We start from the raw sequence: 19,021 nt of genomic DNA on the forward strand, positions 1-19,021 counted from the left end.
AGAGATCAACCATATCAGTAGAAAAGACACCTACAACCTTTATCCCACAGCATACAATCTACTCCTCTGCTCTCTCCTTCCTTATCACAGCACCAAGAACCGTGGTGGGCCATTCCACAGCATTTCTTACACCATTTCTCCAAACCTCAAAAATTAAGACAATGAATAGTTCAGAGGCACATTCCCTTTCACTTGGCTCTCCGGAGTCATCTATAGATTATTAAAGTTGCCTGCTCCACCAACCCCAACCCCAATGCTGCTCCTGCCAATGGTCTGTTCCAATTTGTGTTCCTTGGTCTCTCAAAATCCATGGCAACATTGGCTTAGAAAGCTGGTATGTCAACAGTGGTCGAGGGGTGATAGTCTTTACTTACTCTCCATTTTGTGATCTTTACTCCAGATTCTAGGTGATCGTAGGGAGGTTTCAGAGCGCAGGCTTTGGCTAGTTTTCTACAGACATCCGTTTTCAGGGCCTGGGAAAAGAGAAAAATCAAGGGGTTTACATTCATCTCCTGAACCTCCCTTTCCTCCAGATACTGGGGACAGTCACACCAGCCTGGGCTCCCTTTATCAATGTTAATGTTGTAAGTGGCACTACTGTCCAACCGGGCAAGAAATGCAGACTTATGCAGCATCTAAGTGTTCAGGTGTACACTATTAGTAAAGCCCTGCATTAGGATAGGATGGGAACAGAAGCACTGCCCTGGGTCATCGCTTCAAGGGAAGCTGCATTCTATAAATCCTAAAGGGAGTTAGTGGGAGGTTAAATTCTCAAGTATATCCTCTAGGAAATATAACATACAAAAAAGTACTTGAGGGTACTCTCGTTGAATCTCAGCTATTTTTTCTTTACTTACTCTAATAGGAGGGCATCAAAAGGTTTTTGAGAAGTCGTCTCACCCTCAACTTATCGAGGCATGCTTCATCAGTTTTTTTGTTTAAATTTGTTTAAGATTTTCACATTTCCTGGTACAAGTTGTTATTGCATCATTGACATGTCATAACATACATTTACGAGCATTTGGTAAGCAGTATTTGTCTCAATGCATTTAGTAGTTTTATCATACATCAATACAACTTGGATAAGGTAGCTTACATCAGCCCGGGAGTCATCTTCCAGTGTGACTCAGCATATTTTGCTATGTCATGCAATGTCTTGTTGGGCATGTATCCCGGGGGTTTGGGTTGGTGCTACGCCCTCACCTTTACCCATGTAAGTCATCCCTGACAGGATCTGGGAATGTATTCCATGGCAGATGTTTTTAGTTTCGAAAATGCCAAGCGGGGGAAAACAAACCTGTGAACTGTGGGGGGAAACCGGGTGTCAGGGAGGAATGGGAGCGATCGAAGTGTGCATTGTGGTGTGCAGTGATGTGCCTGGCTGTGATTTCGCACTACGGTATCATCACGTGTGCAGGAGGGGGATGGAGGGCAGTCCACAGGGCCACATAGGGGTGCATCTGATCCTTCTTGGACATTAATTTGGTGATGAGTGTCCCATGGCTATACCGGGGAGGCTGATATCCGTGGAGGCATGCTTCATCAGTTGATGACCTCCCACACCTGGGTGAGGATACTGCTACCCAGGCGGACTCAACCAAGGGAAGCTGGTCCATCCCTGGGAATTCTTATAAATCTGAATTCAATTACGTGTGATTGTTTTTTCGGGGGACAGTTTTAGATATAAAATATATATAGTGGTATACTCAAGACACTCCTTTATTCAGCTAGTACCACTGATATGTTTAAAAGGATACTTTAAAAAGTAGGGGTCTTATAGTGATTTGCAATGGATCACTAGAACTAGAAGTCCTAATTACCAACATGTTTTGACCTTTCTAAGAGCTTATACAGGTCTGAGTTCTTCGTCAGGGTAATGTGATAAGCAACAGTCTATTGTTGTAAACATATAAACAGGTAAGTTTTTATTATCCTACTGGTCTCTCTTCTGAATCTGTAAAACCCCAGTCATACTAGACTACGGGCTCCATAGCAAGGTGTAGGGGATGCCTCCTCCATTGTCACACATTGGTCAGGAGGTCAGCGTTGTGTTTACACTCGCTGGGGTCCCCTCTGCTGTCGTAATGCATCCTATGACAGGACTCCAAGGAAAACCCTTCATTGGGTCAGGACAGCAAGGAACATCGTGCACTAGGACAGAAGAACAAAGAAAGCACTGCCCTGGCCAGGACTTCAAGGAAAGTTCACAATGGACCAGAGGTGCATGTAAACCCCTGCCAGGACTCTTAGGAAAGCCCCGCACTAGGTCTAGCTAGCCTGGAAGGAGAGCCCCACATGGGCCTTGACTACGATAACAATTCTACGCTTGGCCAGGACTTAAAGTAAAATACTGAACTGGTTCTGGACCACTTGCACTGAGCCAGGACTACAAGAAAAGTCTGTTCTGAGGAAGGGCTACAAGAAAAGCCTTGGCCTGGGTCAGGAATAAATGGAATGCCCAACATTGTGACAGAGCTACAAGACAAACCAAACAATAATATGGGGGTGCAAAAGCCTTGCACTGGGACAGAAATGCTAGGAAAGTCATAAGCTAAGGAAAGAAACACCCGAGATAGGTTTACAAGGAAAGCCCTGCATAAGTTACGAGCTAGCGGGAAAACCATGCATTTGGCCCAAACCAGCCACGGCCCGTGCAGGTAAGAGCGGTGGGGCCGGGTGAGGGGGGATTTCTAGAGATGAGGGCAAGGGAAAATGTAATATTTCTTTAATTTTCCCTCATGGTCATCTGTCGAATACCCCCCAACCCAGCCCCATTGCTCTTACCTGAACGGGCCATGGCTGGCTGGAACAAAGAGGAAAGCAAGAGGCTGGCACAGAAGCTCCACACTGGGCCAGAGTTACAAGGAAAGGCCTGAACTGGACAGGAGTACTAGGCAAGCCCTGCACTGTTCAAGAACTCAGAGAAGAGGAAAGCTGTTTAATGGGACAGGAATACTAGGAAAGTGTACCCTGAGCTAGGACTGGAGGGATGGGAATGCGAGGGACAGCCTGCACTTGGTCAGATATGCAAGTGAAGCACACACCGAACTACAGCTGCAACAAAAAAAAAAACTAAACTACGAAATAAAAATGCCCAGCACTAAACTAGAGCCGGAGAGACATTAACACTAGGTAACCCCTGCTCTGGGCTGGAAATATCCACTATGGGTCAGTACTAAAAGGTAAGTTCCCTAGTGGGCCAGTGATAAAAAGAAAGTCCTGCACTAGAACAAGAATTCCAGGAAAGCTCTGCATAGGATAGGAACTATACGGAAATTACTACACTGGGCAAGGCTGACAAGTAAAGCCCTTTATTGGGACAGGAATGCTAAGAATATCATACACTGGGGCAGAACTATACAGAAAGACACAGTGAGCTAGAAGTTAGAAGGAGTTTCGTGCACTGGGACAGAATTACAAGGAAGACCTGTACCGGTCAATACCTGGAGGGACAGAAATAATAGGAAAAGCCCTGCAATGGTCCAGTACTACAAAGAAAGCCCCATACTGAACCCGGGAGTAAAGAGAAAAATCTGCACTTGAAAAGGAATGAAAGAAAAGCACATCACTGACTAAAAACTTCAAGAAAATGTCACACAGAGCTAGTGCTACAAGGAAAGTCCTGCACTGGGATAGCAATCCTAGGAAAGCCCTGCACCACTCAGAACTGCAAGGAAAGCCCCACAGTGACCTGGGACTAAGGAAAGGATGACAGAGAAGCGCTGTCTGCACCAGGTGTGCAAGAAAAGACTAAACAGGCCTAGAGCTACAAGAAAAGCTCTGCACTGGGATATGAGTCCTAGGAAAGCCCTGCACTCAAATAGGAGTACTAGGCAAGCCCTGCATTGGGCTAGAAATCCTAGAAAGCTCTGCATTGCGGTAGGGGTCCAAGGAAAGACCTGCACTGGGATAGGAGTACTAGGCAAGCCCTGCACTGGGATCGGAGTACTACGCAAGCCCTGCATTGAGCTAGAAATCCTAGAAAGCTCTGCATTGCGGTAGGGGTCCAAGGAAAGACCTGCACTGGGATAGGAGTACTAGGCAAGCCCTGCACTGGGATCGGAGTACTAGGCAAGCCCTGCATTGGGCTAGAAATCCTAGAAAGCTCTGCATTTCAGTAGGGGTCCAAGGAAAGACCTGCACTGGGATAGGAGTACTAGGCAAGCCCTGCACTGGGCTAGAAATCTTAGAAAGCTCTGCATTGGGGTAGGGGTCCAAGGAAAGACCTGCACTGGGATAGGAGAACTAGGAAAGTCCTTCTCTAGGGTAGAAATACTACGAAAGCCCTACACTAGCCAGAACTACAAGAAAATCTATGCCCTATAGTACATCGTTTCAAGGAAAAACCTTAACTGGCCTAGGCTTCAAGGAAAGCCAGAGACTTGGCTGGGACTAACTAAAGCAAAGCCATCCACTTGGGCACGAACACAATGAAAGCCATGCACTAGTACATGCCTGCAAGGATAAACCTGCACGTGCCTCGGTCTGGAAGGAAAAGTCTGCAACAGAACAACAAAGTAAGCCCTACAATAGGACGATCACTAGGAAAGCAGGCACTAGCACAGGAATACAAGGAAGGCTCTGCACTATAAACGCCATTACATGCACAGCACTACTAGGAAAGTTGGGGACAAGGACCTGACTTTAACGAAAATCATACACGGCAACATAACTAACGAAAGCCACGCACCAGGTCAGAAATACTAGGAATCAATACCCTAGGGCAGGAGTACGAAGACATTCATATCCTGGGGCATGACACCAATTAAAATAGAACAAGACTATAAGGAAGGCCCTGCATCGGACATGAATATAAGGTATATGGTAGGACAGGGCTGAAAAGGAACTTCATATGCGGATCAGGATTGCAAGGACAGCAATGCACTAGGACAGGAATACTAGAGAATGTGTGTTCAAGGACATGAATGCAAGCAAAGGGACACAAAGTGACAGGATTATGTAGGAAGTCCTGAACTGGCTAAGGACCATAAGGAATGTTGTGCGCTATGATCCTCACAATGGGACGGGCATACACACGCGACAAATCCATGCAAGTGCAAACGACGATACATGAAGCCCTGATAGCACTGGATGACATTTTTAGTTTTTGCTGGTATCATTTTTCAGTTCTTCCTGAAACATTTTTGACATGATGTCTATATTCTCAGGAGTGCTCAGAAGGAGGTATGATCAGAAGGGGGATTAACAGGGATGTGCTAATAATAAATGCAGATATACAAACTGAACCTTGTTTGCTTGGTTAATTTTATGCATTTGACTTTTTAATGTTATTTTTTTTCTGTTTTATTCAGGGAAAGACTTAGCTGTTTAGACACATATCAACTGATTCTTTTGTACTGCTTATATTTGTTTTGGCTGCAAGTCAGTCCAATTCACATGATTATTCTATTTTTAAATTGAGAGCTTTGGAGAGGTTGGTGGAAGCTCCACCAAATTCATCAAATGCTCTCCCTGCCCCTAGACCAAAGGAGGCTCATCAAATATTTGGCTCTAAGTGATTGCTCTGGGAACATTTTATCAACTGACATGGGGTCTATCATGCATGAGCAGAAGTGCTTCTGTTACTTACCAATATGACGAGAAGTGGGATTGACAGGATGACCAGGATACACATGACGATGATGGCCACAGCAAATCCAGGGAAATTGCTTTCAGTTTCTGGGGTGATGTTGGTGGTTGTTGTTTTGGTGGTGGGGATGGTAGTTGTAGGAGTTGTGGTGGTGGGGATGGTAGTTGTTTTGGTGGTGGGGATGGTAGTTGTAGGAGTTGTGGAGGTATCAGCACCTGAAATCGGTATTAAAATGGGTTTCATCAGAAGGAACATACAGAGGACAGAGCAACTCATTTGCCTCCCTGCTGCATCTGTTTCACTACCCATTAACATTTCACCTACAAAGTACCTTCTGCCTCGGTGCTGCAGGACCCAGCTTATTGTCCATCGATAGCACCCTTCATAATGAGCATTGAACCTCCAGCACTGTTATTCAATAAACTGGCAAGGACACACTCTGGTAGGAGGAGCAGCAGGGTCCAGTTATTCTTTGAGTCCTTATAGAGTACTGATGTTGTTGCAACTTATACCAATATTAATCACAAAATAGGGAGCGGATTCCACAGGTTTCACTGTTGTGCATATAACCAGCCAACTAGCTACATGTAGAACAGAAAAATGATGGAATTCTAATTGTGTACAAGGAAGCAAATAAAAAGGTAATAGATACTCAAGGACTTTAGGCAAGGTGTACTAAGGTAGGATCGCTGAATGCAGTCGCAATTTGCACACCAACGTTTGGTGAATTCCATGGTATTTTACTGACTGACCATGCACTAATAGGTCAGTTCACCAAATACAGAATCATAGTGGGTCACAATTCGACCAACCTCATGAATAATAATGAGGTAGTTCGCAAATTTCGACCAAATACGATGCGCTGCTATCACAAGGATGGTGGCCTACTGGGAGGAGCAGGCTACCATGTCTGTGATTGCTTTAAAATAAAGCAATCATTTTTTATTTAATGCAGTCTGTTTTCCTTAAAGGAAAATGGGAGTTTTGAAAATAATGAAAAGTTTAACCCAAATTTTTTTAAGAGTAAGCAGAGCTTCATGAACACTGCCAACTCATAAAAATTGTTTGTCGGCATGCACAAAGGAGAAGAGGTCCCTTGGGGGCTCCCTCCCTTGTCTGAATCGGTTACCACTACCTTAGTGACGCTGGTAATATATCAATGTTTTGTGGTTGGATTTCAGTTGCAAAACATTAATACTACATCCCACTGCAAATCAGTGTTTGGAAGTGCCACTATAAACACGTCCCTTCCAAATAGCGATCCTATATGTACTTGCACACCCAAATTACAATTTGATAATGGGTTACAGATAGTTATTTGAGTTTGGTACATACCAAAGAGCTCTTTTGAGGTCACAAAGGCTCCAGTTTAGCGAATCAGCGCACTTGTGATGGCAAATCAGCTTAGTGCCTCTGTCCTACCACATTTTCACAGTATTTTGTGGTTACCTTCAGTACTAGCAAATATAACATCAAAATTTGCTTTCTAAACACAACGGATTCATCATTTGTCATTGATTGGCAATAATACCAGTTGATATTCGTGAATGTAGCATAACTGCGCCACCCACCTGTTTATGCATGTTGCACAATTTTGCACTCTTGCAGTGTTTATTACAATCAGATTCAGTCCATCTTAATAGAGTGTGGCCTTCAGACAAATTACATAAAAAGCGTTTGAAATGGCATGCACAAAGACAGAGACTGAATACTAGTTACAGAAAAAATATTAGATGAACAACACCGATTTAAATGATGTATATGATTGTTCCCCCAATGGTAAGTGGGGACAATTTTCCTAGTATTCTTGCTGAATGAATTATTCCAATGCCATTTAAATTCCATGATGCTTACATCCATTTTGCACAAATTCACTGTGCCCCAGAAATTTCTCAAAATTAAAAAATGTAAACAAGATCTCTGCAATAATCAGTATGCTAATCACACTCATAGAGTATCATATTTAAAGCATTGATGGACCATGGTGAAGTCCTTGGATACTTTCGATCAAGTCGTTTACCCTTCATGGGGCAACCAGACACCCAGATTTGTCTGGACAGTGACCATCAAACAAGGATTGTCTCGACGTTTTATGCTCAGTGCTTAATTTGTAAAAATATGCCTGCCAAGGCCCTTGTCGAGAGCCCACTGCAGCTTGCACCGCCTATTTTCCCTACCAATGACAGCATCAACATAACTAATAACCATCATGCTCCTGTTATTATGACAATTCAGACTATTCCAGAACACCCAAAGCTATAAGAATGGCTTAGGCGGCAGGTATTAGCCATTAGGTCTCAGCTCTAGACAGCGCGCATGTGCTGTCTTGGAAAGAGACCTGTTGTGTGTACTTTGTGGGCAGATGTTGAGTAATTACCAGCAGAAAAGAGTTAAAATTAATATCCTGACATGCCCCTTCTCTCCACCTTGACCCTCACTCCGAAACCTGAAAAAGATTATTTTTGTTGTAGATGTGCTCGAAATGTTGCAAAAAAGAATACATTTTGTGAACCCTACCATAACATCGAAGCTTTGATGAAAAGAAAGGTCAGGTTGGTTGTACCCTGACATTTGCAGCCAACTTGTGTGATGTGAAGTACAGTGCGCGCTGATTTTAATCTGTAATGCTATATTCTGATCATGCGGTATATTGTAGTTGAAATATGCTTGTAAAGTATGTTCCTATGCCTCCATCCTCAAATAGAAGCCTCATAGGGATGAGTAAGAAAAGACATGCGAGGAAACATGAACGATTCTAGGGAAAGCGCTAATAAGGCAGATGGTTTAACATAACACTCAAACCCTGATCCTTTGGTTTTAGGCCAAAGTGATGCAAATATCCATCGTCAATTAGAAATGAATGTTTCAAATGAAGACACCATTCTGAGCCCCATACCCTCCTCGTCCATGGCTTCCCACCCCCTATAATAGTGGATGGTGAAGACGAGTCACTCACTGTTGGACTGGATGCTTGTGGGGTCCACTTTGTATCCTCCCAGGGAACCGCTGTTACTGCTCAAGGAAGCATTGAGCACAGTGACGATATCCCGTGCAGTAGGGACTGATGACGTACTGTTAAAAAGAACCTCTGCATCGGCAATCACAGAACCTTTCCTGGAATAAATATGACAAGAGTGGGTTACTTTACTTGTGCTTCAGTTCAGTCCTATGAATTTACAATGTGTCCTCAACGAGCGAAAGGGAAACATCGCAACACTTTCTATGTCACAAACGAACTGCAATAAACTGATTTTTCACAGTGTACACATCCTCTTTAAACACAGGATAAAAAACTATATTAGAAAAGAACAGAGCAAAATAGAACAGGATGCGACAAAAAGGACCACTTTAGGTTTTGGCAAAGAGGGGGACGTAGGCTAGTGATATCACTGTCCCTTTAGATACATCTAGTGATGTCATCAAGAGGGGGTGCTACTAGTGGTTGGCGCATTAGACGTATTTATAATGAATAGCGTATGTGAGAGTTAACAAATGCAGATCACAAGAAACAGTAATGAGGTATGGTGCAAGGAGAACAAAGCTTCTTGTCTTCAATTCATGCCTATCTGTGCTTGGTGTTTTTCTCCTTTTTATGTTGCTTCAGGTGTACTTTACCCAAACATACCCTTAAGGTCTGCTTCCAAAAAGCGGTTTTCAAGAGATCTCTTTTATGGCTCAACCTCGGGTACTTTCTTGTCTCTTTCTTTCTCTAAAGGTTGACTTCAGGAAATATTCCCACCAGCCGTCATCTTTATAGGCTGATGGATGAAGGCAACAGGAGAAGGTAGGCCAAGCTACTTGGCCACCACGGCACTCTCTGGTTCACGATGTGTTTGTTATAAATGACATCTTATCGACTCCCTGCTTTACTCTAGGACAGTCACTAAGAACCGCTCCATTTGTAGTTACTATTTATCCAAATAGCTTGTATTGTGTGTTTATAGTTCGCCAATATAAAAATGCTTAGCATGAGGGACAGAGGAGGGGTGGCAGGCCCAGGTCATGTCTTGCCCCATGTTCCATCACAATTTCTCCAAGAGTACTGGCCTCTCTACACCCAAGGGGAAGGTGCAGGTGAGAGAGGCCCCAAGCAGAGCTGACTGCTCCACCATGGCTCTACCCTTATCAAGATGGAGGCTGAGGCGATATGCTGAAGCCTAACTGCCCTGGCATCATGGAGGACAGAGCATCCCCATTGCGTAAAGAAAAGAGCCTGGAACATGGCTGGAATGGTATTTCAGGAAAAGCTGCTGGTCAGGAGTAAGGGAAAATAAAAGCACACTCCAGCCTTTTGCTATGTTTGGTAGCAGTGCATATGTGAAAAGCCCTTGTTGCAGTCACAAGATGAGTGGGCATTGGAGAAGTAGTCAGCCTTCATCATCTGTAGTGGCAACACTGCACAGAAATATGGGAAGGATGCTAAAGAGTTGCAGCCATGGTTTGTCTTCTTCCACTTGGATCCCGCCATGAAGGAGGGGTGTTCCCCCTTGCAGGACAAATGATTCATTATATGTAGTCTTGTATATCTAAAACGAAAACCTTGTGCTGTTTGTCTGTTTCACCAATAATGTAATGAACAGCATGCAGTAAGATGCGGTGAGGCAGACACAGAGCCTTCAGCTTGATTCAGCATATGTAGTATAGCTGCTGCTTGCCTCATTCCTCACATCACTCATGCTTCTGCAAGCACCGCCAAGGAATTTTTCTCATTGACCAGAGTTAAACAATGTACATTTTTCTGCAATGCTAACTTTTCTAGAAAAGAACCCTGTGATGTAAACTATGGAGGGAAGTACCACTGCTGTGCGGGTTATTTATTAATACACTTCTCCAAAATAAGGCCCTATGTATCACTATATGCATTTCTACTTCAGTGCTATTGCTTTTCACCATGAGAATAAAGTCACACAATGCTTTCACTAGTAGTGGATTGAATGTGGCCCAACGGCTAGGGCGGTCGACCTCGGAGCTGGGGAACCGGGGTCGAGTCTCAGCAGGGACGCTCAACATTCTGTGATTCTGGGCAAATCACTTAATCTCCCCGTGCCTAACAAAAATGAAGAGTCTGTCTGTAACATAACTGGTGCTCATGCAAAGCGCTCTGATTTTCAGGTCTAGTTTGCGCTATATAAAACTCCACACAAAAAAAGTATCAGATATGTATACTATTGAGGATTCGGTTTGAGACATTTTGATGTTAGCAGACAGATGGCTCCAGGAAGACTTGGGGTGAGCTGTTTCAGAAGGTATTAGGGTATTCAGGAAGACTGAATCTCCTGGTAAAATGGGTGGTGGGACAGCAATGATTCGGAGAACTGGGTCATTTCTGCGATGCTTACACGTGGCATCAGGAGTGATCTCTGAGCATTTCACACTCAAGTGTTCTATTTCTATTATGTGAACTATAGCTCATTGTGAAGTTAATCGACATCGTAGTCGAATATTAATATCAATCAGTGTTATCATTCAGTGAATTGCTGATCACTGGTTTGGGCGAGGTTGAATACTGAAAACTAGAAACTGAACTGAACAATTTTGCTGACATGGATTAATACAAAACGTGACAGGCTAAACTCCATGTACAGGCCTTCATTTAGATGGAATTTTCCCCTTAATTCCCTTTTAATTAAATCAATGTTGCACTCCCTTTGCTTTGGATGGGCCATGGCCTACTTTCTTTTAGAGGACTGCGTATCTCAGGTGACTCAAAAGCTAAAATTAAAAGATAAATTCTATATTGCAACATTAGGCAGGAATTGAGCTAACCTTGAGGAGGAAAAGTGAGGTCCCAACTAGAAGATCCTCCTCGTGTTATTGATTGTTCTGTGACAAATTCAAATTTGACAACCTGGTTCACTTCAGATTAAGACCAAACTATCACTTGAATACAGGAAAACAGGAATGTAAGCTATATCATCACATTGGTTTTCTTCCAATTTAGCTGCACTGAAATCAGGAATGAAAATGCCTGAACGTGCTTGGAGAGTCCAATGCTACCCCTGAGCATGAGGGAACTATAGATTACTCTTCAAATTACATAAAGATGAGCTCAGTGAAATTGACAATGAGGAATTCTCTGAGCAAGAAATAGGCTAAGGAAAACCTTTAATATGTTTAAGCAACAATCAACTCCAGCTGCAGTGAGTAATCTGATTGTTCTGATGCAGGACTTTGTAATCAATTGGCAGTTTTCATTTAGAAAAAAAGTAAAGGAATCAGGAAATACATCAAGAAAGCACAATTTACTGAATGAGGTTCCAACCCTCATTTTTTCAAGTGTTCTTGTACCTTTTTGAATCCTGCAAATGAAGCCCTGGTTTATACTGTACGCCTGGGACTGAAATCTAGCTCTTCTCTGGGCCCTGTGCTGTAAGGATCCTGCAGCTATCAGAGGAACTAATATTCCTTAATCCCAGATTATTTCTAAAAGCTTGCCTATCATCTGGAATGATAAAAGCTAACTTTAGAGCAGTAACAGTGATAACTATTGGTAAACAGCCTCTGCTGAGCTGAATGACCCGACCTGTCTGGTCATATATTTCTCCTGTCACTAGTCAAATTTCATAAAGCTCAAGACTTCAAGCAACCAGATCTGCCCCAAAAACGAATGATTTACTGGATGGTAAAAAATCATGTCTTCTCTCAAATACACCCACGCTTGCTTCAAAGGATGACCTCAGGATGTGTCAAAATAGCAAAAGTGTAAGTGTGGTTATCCCATTAAATTGGCCAGAGCCAGTTGATACTGTCAGCCTTAACATTTTTATTGATCCCCTTTAGGCTATTGACATAACCAGCACTCTCCTGGGGTGGTTCGGGCATTCCTGTCAAACAGAGTTCAAAGAGTAAGGTTGCATCCTTGCACGTGCAACCCAGAAAATCTAATTCTTGCATCCCCAAATGTATCTACTGTTTTGCAGCCGATTTAATTTATATGTTGAGCATCTGCCTCATTTTATTTGGTCTTCAGGCCTCCGATTTTATATTTAATCTTATGCGCAGATCATGTTCCTGGTGGATTGGTAGCTGGAGATGGTGCAACAAAACTTTCGGCAGTGCGTGGGGGAGGATAGAGAGTGGACGGAGGGCATCCGACTGAAGCTAAACTCTGACGAGACAGAGGTAATTTGGCTGGAAATGAGGTAACTGACCATTTGGAAAACAAAGCCTTTTGGCTCTCTTTATGCGCGGTTTGCCATGTCCTAGTGGAAATAGCCAGAAACATCTGATTTCTTTCTTTAGTCTTTCAATTTCTCCGAAGCGGACTCTTGTTTGAATAAGCTATTTTAATTTAAAACAACTCCAATCTCCACTGTGTAACTGCTTCCCCTTCCAAGAGGGTTCGGGCTGTGTCAGCATTAGTCAGGTCTCTCTTAGAGTATGGTACTTCCTTATACCTTGAATGTCTAAGCAATCTCGTGCCTGCTTTCAAATTATTCCGAATGTTTTGACTGCTGTCAGGTGCATATAAATAATCTCTTCTTGCTGCTGTGCTGTGTAACCTGCAGTGGCTGCCAGTGTTAGTCAGGATCACCTTTGGGGTAATGGGTATCATGCATTCGGCTTCAAAGACAAACCGGTGCACACAGTGAAGCCGATGCCCGCTGTTTGCTGACCGAGCCCGCTGGAAGAGATGTGTGTGGGTGGAAGGGCCTTCTCAGTGCTAGTCTTATTCATTTGGAAATACTTACCTGTTCAGTAGCAGAGAACCACTAATCACTTTGCATTTGAGAAGCCTATAAAAATCTGAATATTCTCCTCTGGCTATGTACATTAGATTTTCATTTGAAACCACCTGGTTACTGGAAAGGCTAGGGTACGCAGTCTTTGAAACACCCAGAACCCCTTCATAACTTAACAAGCATATTTATTCCTGCTTTAGTTCCTGTTCTCGGCACCCAATCTTCAACACTGGTAAAATATCTGCGAATTCTGATTAAAATAAATGTCTGTCAAATGCAATATTCATACCTAAAGCCAGTCACTCTCACTCCTGCGCAGTTGGCATACTTGGATTGGTATAATCGTGTTAGCTGTGGATGAAAAACAAACCATTGTCACATATCTCATTCCCAAGAACATTCTCCACATTTCAAAGTGAAACATTCATTAGTAGATCTGCTTATAGTTCAAGTAACAGAAGGAATTTTCTGAATGCACCTGACCATATTTTCATGATGGTCTTAGACACATGGCAGTTTGAAGGCAGGGCACACCGCTTTTCCTTCTCTAATGTGTGTTGATTTTCTTGTCACTAAATGTGCGCTGAATGTCTGTGAATTCTCTTTGATTGTTTAGTTTTAATGAGTTTGTTGTATTTGAACTTTGTAGGCAGAGCTAAACTGGGAGAAATCCTGTGCTCCATCTGATATGGGCATCTGTGTCACAGATGTTACTTCACTGCATAAAAAGAAATCGCTTGAACTAAGAAGCCCTGAGTATAGTCTTCAGTGAGGCTAAATATTTACAGCTCTCATACTCAGGCAAACTGGACATGTTCTGTAAAAATCTATTTGGACGGAGCATGAAGCTGTACCTCGAATTTCACCTATTACTAACCGGTGCTGAAAGGGGTTGCAGTAGGCAAGTGTCAAGTAAGGCGGAAGACACCATACAGACACTGTAGTGGGCTGTCAAGGAGTGAATTGCTGCTCACAACCTAGATTTGATTTCTCAGTGGGCTACCTTGTTGCTGCTAACGTCCATGCTGAGGGAGGTGGAGACAGTGTAGAGTGAGCTGGCTGTTGTTAAAAACAATACTGATGTCCTTGATCATTAGACACATTTGTCTAAATTGCTTTTGTTTGGCATTGTTTATTTGTTTCACCGTGGATGTTAACCTGCTTTTTAGGTCTTGCATAGACAGCACATGCAATGTCTCTTCGAGACATATTGTTAACAGTTAGTGGGCAACAGCCCACCTGTAGACTTACCATTGGTTAGCTTCAGCGTGGCTCGCATCTGCTTCTTTTCGATATGGCATGGTATCCCCTGGAGCATGGACTAAGTATTTGCATCCTTCCACTGCTCCTGTTTTTGAAGCGACCTTTTTGTTTGGTTTCAAGTACGCCACATGACTGCTCAGGCACTTGCTATCTCCGTTCATGTTTTTTTCTCCCTCATTCGCTCATTCCTGTTTCTTGTTTTCTTTCCCTGAGAGGTTGTGAAAGTCATGTCACAGACTGGCTAATGTGTGAGCCGTGTAGACTTTATGGCCACTGGGACACTGGGTGATTTGCCCAAAAACACGGGCTATCAGAAGATGAAACTAGCCAGCTCCACCCCTCACTCTGTTCAAGAACACTTAGAACATAAAATCACTAACAAATATGTTTTCGAAGAAATTTGTAAGACGGGTGTTAATGCACGGAGTTTGCAAGCTCAGAAAGGTGGTGGGGCAGAGAGAGGTATATTGCTTTTTATTAGGTCTCGCCTGACCCAGCGCATGAGCTGGTCTGGTGAGACTTATTGAGAGGGCTCCAAAAAGTGCTACCAGGCCAGCCTAGAGCTACAGTGCATGTGCGCAGGTGCGCGCACCGCGCTTTACCGCGATTACTTTCGCGGCCGCTTGGCATAGCAACTGTTGCATGGCTAAACACTTATAAGGTCCCAAAAGCGAGACCTATTGGCTATGACAATGCTTGTTAAAATAGCCGTGATATAGAGGTTTATAACCAGATATAACCATTCCAAAATGGGCGCACATTCTGACATACATAAGCTTGGCAGTGAATAAGTAGTATATTATGACGCATGCATGCACTGTCTAATTGAGACATTTTGTTTACAACCTAGCAAAAAGGCATTGGCAAAAACCAATAACTCTTGCATTTGCGAGACCGATTGACTTTCCCAATGCTTGTTAAACTTGTGTGCCTGGCACTTAGGACTAGTCACTAGGATCAGCTGGCTAATTTGGAGCAAAAATCAGTATTTGCAGGTGACTAAAACATAAGCATTTCTACATGCCTGCATCACAAAATAAAGTGTATAAGTGCATGTGGTTCACACTTCCACTTGAATGTACATTTACACCGTTTTGAAAGCCACAAGCATTTCAGCAGGTTGCCTGAAAAGTTTTGGGTGTTCACAAAATTAGAAATCTAAATATGCCTTGTTCCATCACACTTGAGTGTAAATCTAAACACTTGTGACATGAAATTAAGCAACAATAAAAAATGTTTACGCCTGTGAAGAATTGTTCTGTAAAATTAGGAAACACTTGTGGCATAAAATTACGCAATAGTACACATATTCACGCCGGTCAGGAATTTTCTGTAAAATTAGGAAAACATTTAATAATTGTTCGTATTAGCTGGAGATGATATCTGTAAATGTTGAATTGGCCATGGAGATGGAGTGTTTGTAAATAATAAAGTGGTTGTACTAAGTGGAGATTCATTGTTTGCAAAGGTTGAGCTAGTTATAGCAGCTGGAGATGCAATGTTTGTAAATGATGAATTGGTTCTTTCAGTTGGAGATGCAGAGTTTGTAACTAATGAATTGATTCTTTCAGTTGGAGATGCAGTGTTTTTAAATGACGAATTAGTCAAACTAGCTGGAGATGAAGTGTTTGTAAATGATGAATTAGTTGAACTAGCTGAAGATGTGGGGGCAGATCTACAAGAAAGTGCCACAGCGCGGCACCAAAAGGCTTTTGGCTGAGCCATGCTGCTGCTGCACTTTCAGAGCACAGGAATGCAACATATTTAACAATATGTCGCATTCCTATGCTCTGCCCTGCGCTGGTGCACAAACAGCTGCCATGCGCTGGTGCAGGCACCCTTGCACCATGGTGCAAGGATGCATGAGCCATGGGTAGATAGTATTTGTGCAAGAAGGTGCCCCTTCCTGCACAAAAACAATCACTACAGGCATTTTCCTCTTTCAATGCGTGCTATAGAACGCAGCACGCATTGAAAGAGAAAAAAACTAGGAGAAATTAAAACATTTTTCCTCGTTGTGCCTGGCTACGCCACCTCTAGGGTGGCGTAGCAAACTGACACATTTTACAGATTTACGATTTCTCGTAAATCTGGAAATGTCTGGTTCCATGGGTGTTGCGTGGGAACACCCACAGCAACACCCATGGAATGCCCCTTTCATGAAAAGTGCTGTGTGTAAAGGGGCCATATTTACAAGAACAGGAAAAGCCACGCAGGGTGGATTTTCCTGTCCTTGTAAATATGGCGCAGAGGAATGCGCTGCCAGCGCAAGGGGCTTGTAAATCTACCCTGAAGTGCTTTAAATTATGTATTGGTCATACTAGACCAAGGACCTGCATACATCAACAAACTTATGACCTTCACCAACCAACGCAGATACCTCCCGGATCTGCCGATCTAACAGCGGAGGACGCTCCTTCTCTCACCTGGCGGCCAAAGCCTAGAACGACCTTCCCCTGCACCTCAGGAATGCCGCATCGCTCCAGGAATTCAGAAAAGGACTCAAGACATGGTTGTTCGAAATAACAGAGCACCGCAAAGCAGCTAGCAACTCCAGTGCATTAAGACCCCCATGGGTGATTTGCTGCGCTTTATAAATCCTGATTGATTGATTAGCTGGAGATGCAATGTTTGTAAATGATGAATTGGTTGTTTAAGCTAGAGATGCAGTGTTTGTAAATGACCAATTAGTCGTACTATGTGGGGTAGAAGTGTTTGTAAATGGTGAATGCCGAACTAATTGGAGATGTAGTGTTTGCAAATGATGAATTAGTCATACTAACTGAAGATAGTGTTTGTAAAAGATGTATTGATCATACTGGCTGGCGATGCAGTGTTTGTAAATGATGTACTGGCTGTACAAGCTGGAAATGTAGTGTTACCGCATCAATTAAATCAGATGGTAAACACTAGAATGTAATCAGGGAAAGGACGTCGGATATTGGGATCACTACGCATGGCAGAGGAGACTGAAACACTGCTCATCAGCTAGATTTTACTAAAGGTCTGATTAAGAATTTGGAAACAAAGTAGTGTACCCTGTTCGACAAACTCTTGGTCCGTCTGCCAATTTTAGAGATGAGTGGGTCTTAAGCATTTGGTTGGTGTTTTGGCTCCGTCGATGGAAAACTTGCTCCAAATGCCCATGGGAGTAGTGGCCATTGGACAAAGGGTATTGGGTTGCCCACTCTACTTAGGGTGGACAGTATAATGTCCTTTTCATGTCTGTCACAGCTGGGTAAAACCTGACAGCGAATGTGTAGTCAAGTGTATTAGCATAGTTACATAAAACCATTGCATGAAAATAATCCAGCAATAAAAACATTACATAGTAAAAAAAAATCGCACAAAAAATAAAATTCATTAAAACCACCGTAAGATAATAAGCTAAATTGAGACGACCTTAAAAATGTGTAGTATACAGTAGTACAGGTAAAGCGGCATTAAAAAGATGACCATCATTAGTGAACCCCCCCTTCATCCCCCTACCGGAAGCAGTATTTATCGGGCAGAGTGGTCAGGTCTAGTTCCAAAGTGACTTGGTTAAAAGTTTGCATAGTCGTTACCTGGCATCTTCTAGGCCACAAAAACAAACAATCATACCAATCGTCAGTTCAGCTGTCGGTCCTCGGGGTGAAGCAGGCCAGAACTGCCTGTCTTCGAGTGCGGATTCCTCTCAGATTAAAAGGAGTTTTCAGCTGTTGCCGCCATTCTGACGTAAGCCCTTTGCATGTGCAAAGCAGATGTAGCAGATCGTCAGTGGACGAGCCGCATAGGCGTCAGGCTTTCTTTGAGCGGAATCTCTTTTCCAAGTCGGGAGGTGCTGAATGCACAAAAGCAACCCTTAAGCGACGTTTCAGGAATTGTTCTTTGTAGTTTTTGAGTAGTCTGGGCCGAAATATGTTTGGGGGACTGGTGCACTATACGTACTCGATGTCATCGAGTCGTGAACCCTTTGTGCTAACGCCGCTTTGTCTTCCACCAGCGATATGGAGCTTTATTGATTTCCACACTAGCCTTTTGAATGCAACGTGGGTGACTGCCAAATTCCAGAGCTTCGACGGTCCAGTATTATGCATGCATTCCTTAAGGTAGGTGGCAGCTGTTGATGACTCTCTCGGTTGCCGATAATGGTTAAAAGTAACTGAGGGGGCCTTTCGTATTTTGTCCTAGCAGATTATGAAGGCTCCATGCCTTGCCATGGTCTGCCGTTGTAATCTGAACACCAGCCTTATCTGTGCTGGTGAAGCGTGGTTAACAAAATGTAAACAATGGTTCCGTGGTTAGGCAGGATTAGATAATCCTATACACACTTATTATAGTATTGTCCAAAACGGTTGCGTCCCTGCCCCTTTGAAGTTTGCTGCCATATGCTATCCTTGGTATAAGTTTGGCTTGTGTTACTCAAACTAAGGCAGATAGTGTTGACCCCTTCAGTGTAGACTTGAGATTATTTAATGTGACTTCCATCACTAGTCCTTTCCAG

The 19,021-nt window shown here is 43.2% G+C and overlaps 1 protein-coding gene across 1 annotated transcript in view; it reads right to left on the minus strand.

Annotated features, from left to right (window-relative positions):
- The window catches only part of LOC146860055 (uncharacterized), a 141,014-nt gene that overhangs the window by 10,227 nt on the left and 111,766 nt on the right, over positions 1 to 19,021 (minus strand). Inside the window, exons 19-22 of the mRNA XM_085643830.1 lie at positions 13,562 to 13,623; positions 8,547 to 8,704; positions 5,591 to 5,805; positions 375 to 473 (exon numbers count right to left, since the gene is read on the minus strand). Coding sequence (XP_085499956.1) covers positions 375 to 473; positions 5,591 to 5,805; positions 8,547 to 8,704; positions 13,562 to 13,623 — 534 coding nt within the window. The remainder of the gene's footprint in view (positions 1 to 374; positions 474 to 5,590; positions 5,806 to 8,546; positions 8,705 to 13,561; positions 13,624 to 19,021) is intronic.

Source organism: Triturus cristatus, chromosome 3_1, assembly GCF_964204655.1.
Source record: "Triturus cristatus chromosome 3_1, aTriCri1.1, whole genome shotgun sequence".
In the NCBI taxonomy this organism is placed as follows: Eukaryota; Metazoa; Chordata; class Amphibia; order Caudata; family Salamandridae; genus Triturus; species Triturus cristatus.